The 3714-nt window shown below is 32.8% G+C and overlaps 1 protein-coding gene across 2 annotated transcripts; it reads right to left on the bottom strand.

Annotated features, from left to right (window-relative positions):
• Positions 1-1233: 1233 nt before the first annotated feature.
• LOC109002267 lies at positions 1234-3431 on the bottom strand. 2 transcript variants are annotated; one of them, XM_018979933.2, is made up of 5 exons: positions 3077-3431; positions 2733-2817; positions 2474-2545; positions 2122-2205; positions 1234-1963 (listed from the first exon to the last, which is right to left on the bottom strand). In XM_018979933.2, the coding sequence occupies exons 2-5, from the start codon at positions 2736-2738 to the stop codon at positions 1739-1741; spliced, it is 387 nt and encodes a 128-aa protein (XP_018835478.1). In that variant the 5' UTR covers positions 2739-2817; positions 3077-3431; the 3' UTR covers positions 1234-1738. The 2 variants fall into 2 exon arrangements, with proteins under 2 accessions (XP_018835478.1, XP_018835479.1); XM_018979934.2 differs by having other exon boundaries at positions 3172-3431.
• Between the last annotated feature and the right edge of the window lie 283 nt (positions 3432-3714).

The following is a 3714-nucleotide window of genomic DNA, read 5'->3' as shown; positions in this document are numbered from 1 at the left end:
TTTTTTTAAAAGAAGTTTATGAGTTTGAATATCTTATAATTATATCTAACATTATCATTTAAAACTAAATTTTTTTACCAATCAAGTCTTATAATGATGTACTGCACACGCCGACTTAATAACTCTTCCGAGAATTATGAATGATCGAGACAACTCTTTATTATTTTTCTCTGTCCTTTTGTGAGTAAGAAACGTCCGTTCGTTCGAGGTTGCGATTTTATATCTTACTAGGTCAAGAACAGCGTGCAAGGCACGTTGCCTAGTTGAATGAAACAGTTTTTTTACAAAAATAATATGGGTTTAAAAAAAATAATTTAATGAATGAAAATAAAAAGTAAATTTACGCAAATATTGTCCTTTTGGTCATGTTTAGTACAGCAGAGGACAGGCCTCAGCCACGAGCGTTGGAGATGAGTTAACAATGACTGTTTAGATTCTTCATTTTCTAAGAAAGTATGAGCTCTCTAAAAAACACAATTTAAACCATTATTGGGTACATTAATATGAAATGCACAACCCAGTTGCTGACAAATAGAGGTGTATGAAAAATCAAAATGAACTTTGGTCAAAAAACCAAAGCATCTTTGAATTGGAATCCTAGAACAATTCAATGTTCAATACAAACTGCAAAATCTTAATTTTTTCCTTCACTCAGCCACCAAAGCATTTAAGTTTGGCAATTATTCTTTAAAAAGAAAGAAATCTAATGAATGTTATTAACTCCCAATTTCTCTCTTAGTAATACTGAGTATGTTATTTGAAAACGATTTTCAATTCAATTCAAGAATAAGTAATAAATTACTCCACCACAAGCACTTACTTTCCCTGATCTTCTAACACAGCCATTGAGAGGACAGTAAAATGTCGACATCCTCACCAGTATAATGTAGACATCCTCAACAATGGAGAAGGTAAATAGATGCCAAGAGGCTAGTAAAGTATTAATTGTCTAGAATTTTGGTTTATATCTTCCTAAGGTAAGGCCATTAAGAAATTCCCAAAATGACAAAAAATAAGTGTTTACGTACACAAAAACTCCATTCTCCAGTTACTAAAAAAACTCTTAAAGTTCAAAATAAATTGGTAGTATGGCAGTGTTACTTACAGAACATAGACATCAAGTTTATGATCTTATTTGGGTATCACTTCGTTCTACAATTATGACTTTGATGAAAAATAATAATATTTTTTTTATAATACACAAGAATTTTATTATCACGAATAGGCATAGCCCATGTATAAAGGAAATTCATACTACAGAAAATAGGAAAACTAAAACAGAAACAGATTCAGTACATTCTCATCATTCCTTACAAAGATCTTAGCCTACAAATTCAAAGTAGAAAAGAAATAGTTTTAAAGATCTTCAAAAGAGCGCTTATTGTCTTCGAAACATCTCACATTTCTTTCCAGCCATAGACACCACGTTAAACACAAATAAATCATTCTCCACCCGGCAGCAACATCTTTCCTCACTTCACAACCACGCCAACATGCAAGAAGCTCCACAAGAATATTTAATTATGAGTATGCAATGTGGATTTAGTGTTCGATGACATCCATCTCATATGGGATCTTACAAAGCGCATTTCATGGCACTCCAACTCAAGGTTGCACAAAAAATACCCAAGTAGTGACATTTTTATGGCTTTGTGCCAAGAAATATGGGAACAGCTTAGTGTAGCCATCTCTCTTTTTTTTTCTTTTTAATTCTCGATTAACCTATTTGGGGTATTTTTTAGGGTCCCCCACCTCCACCGTTTGCACTACCCTCTAATTTAATGTTTCTCTTGCTCATAGAAAAAGAATTGAATATGCAAGACCCAAAACAATCATACTTGTATTTTATCTGATTTTCCAAATGATTTTCATGGAAATTTGTCAACATCAATCGCAACTCAATGCACCTAAAGCACGTCATTGTTGGAGTAGTTTTGCTATTTTCTTGATGAAGATAGTTTCTCTGTCTTGACAATGAGATAAGAAATTATACCAAATCAAATCAAATGTGGCCAAATAAAACCAAACTAAATAAGATGCAATCAACAATTGACGATACTTCTTTCAATAATAAATAGAAAGATGGGAAAGAAAATTTCGGTCACCTCCCAAACCAAGTACCTCTAAGTCAGCTTTGATGGAGTTTAGCCATGCTGCTTCCGTTTCTAAAATAGAAGCCTGAGGCATAACAGCTGAGATAGAATACTGGAATACCAATAAAGAAATGAAAGAATTTGTAAGATTTCAAAGAAGGCATACACATATCCAAGTATCTATCTTTACAAAGGGCAATCATGCATATGGACAAGGTCAATATTCAATAAAAATAATTTTAAACAATAAGTTACAGTAACCTATTCAGTAACATTTTTTTTTTGTAACTTATTCAATAACATTGATACAATAACTGCTCAAGCCAAAGCTATAGACAACATGGTCATTATGAACTCGGGAGGGAATGCTATTTGTATACCTTTTCCAAGGAGGCAAGACGATCCACTGTCAATGCATCTGCCCGAATTGCTCCACAGTAAAATAATAGAACCTGTTATGTTTGATAGAAATTACTGAGAAACATTCTTTTTTTTTCTTAAATGAAGTCTTGCACATGGAACTTTTGGCATTTGGAATATTAAAAATGATGGCAAACAAAAGCATCTTTCAAAAAACATTAGACAAAGATAAGTAAAGCCATCAAGGCCAAACATCAAAGCAAGCTTCAAAGACCCTACCTCCATAGATTGTTTACAGTTTTCTTCAAACTTCTTAGTTGTAGAAGGGTCTGCTCAACCTTTTCTTCCTCTAGGTTCCCCATTACTGAAAACAAAATCATCACAAACATAATATTTACTATCATTGTCAAATTCATAAAAGATAGGAATTTAAAAATACTGCTTATCAAAGAACAATCATAATCATAATCATGACAATAATAAAAAATCATGCAAGCCGTAAAAATCAATACTTTCATAAATCAATCCCAAGAGCAAAAATTCATTTTCCAGAGAAAGAAAAAAGCGAGGCCCAATCCCTACAGACTAAAATTCCTTTCCTCTTTTTTCAAGTATGCACTTACATGTGGTAAGTGCATGTGCACAAGATTCCCAACAATGGGCAATTGCAAAAGATTTCCCAACAACAGTAAGAAGCTCAAATGAAAAAGCAATGAACCAGAGGTTGGATCTGTTGTAGACGGTGGTTGGCAGCTTGATGGATCATCCTTACGGTGATTGCATGGCGACTGCGCATAAATCGACAGAGAGTTCCTTCAAGAAGAACTGCAAGGAAAAACAAACGGAACCCACAACGAACGAAAGAACAAAAAGCAAAAAAATTCCCAACTTGGCTTTCGGATTCACATCGTCTTGACGAGACAAATAATAATAGAATGCAAGGAAAAAATACAACAAACAAAAGAAGTGAAAACAAATTTCAAAATAGATCTTCAAATCAAGAAGCAACAAAAATTAAAAAATTTTCTCAAAAACGTTTCTTTCTCTCCCATATGTTACTCACCACCATTTCTCTACCTAACATGATTCATAGAATCATGCAAATACAAATTAAAAAATATATAATTTCTGATCTATAATAACATGCAAATAAGAAACAAAAAACTCAAAATCAGATCTTGGATCATCTTCAAGAACATGCAAAAAAAAAAAAAAAAAAGATTAGATACCACGGAAATAACAGGAAAATGCCCAAAGTTTA

This window comes from Juglans regia, chromosome 16 (genome assembly GCF_001411555.2).
Source record: "Juglans regia cultivar Chandler chromosome 16, Walnut 2.0, whole genome shotgun sequence".
NCBI lineage: Eukaryota > Viridiplantae > Streptophyta > Magnoliopsida > Fagales > Juglandaceae > Juglans > Juglans regia.
Note: the sequence above shows the minus strand (reverse complement) of the source record. Positions and strands in the feature narration are given on the sequence as shown.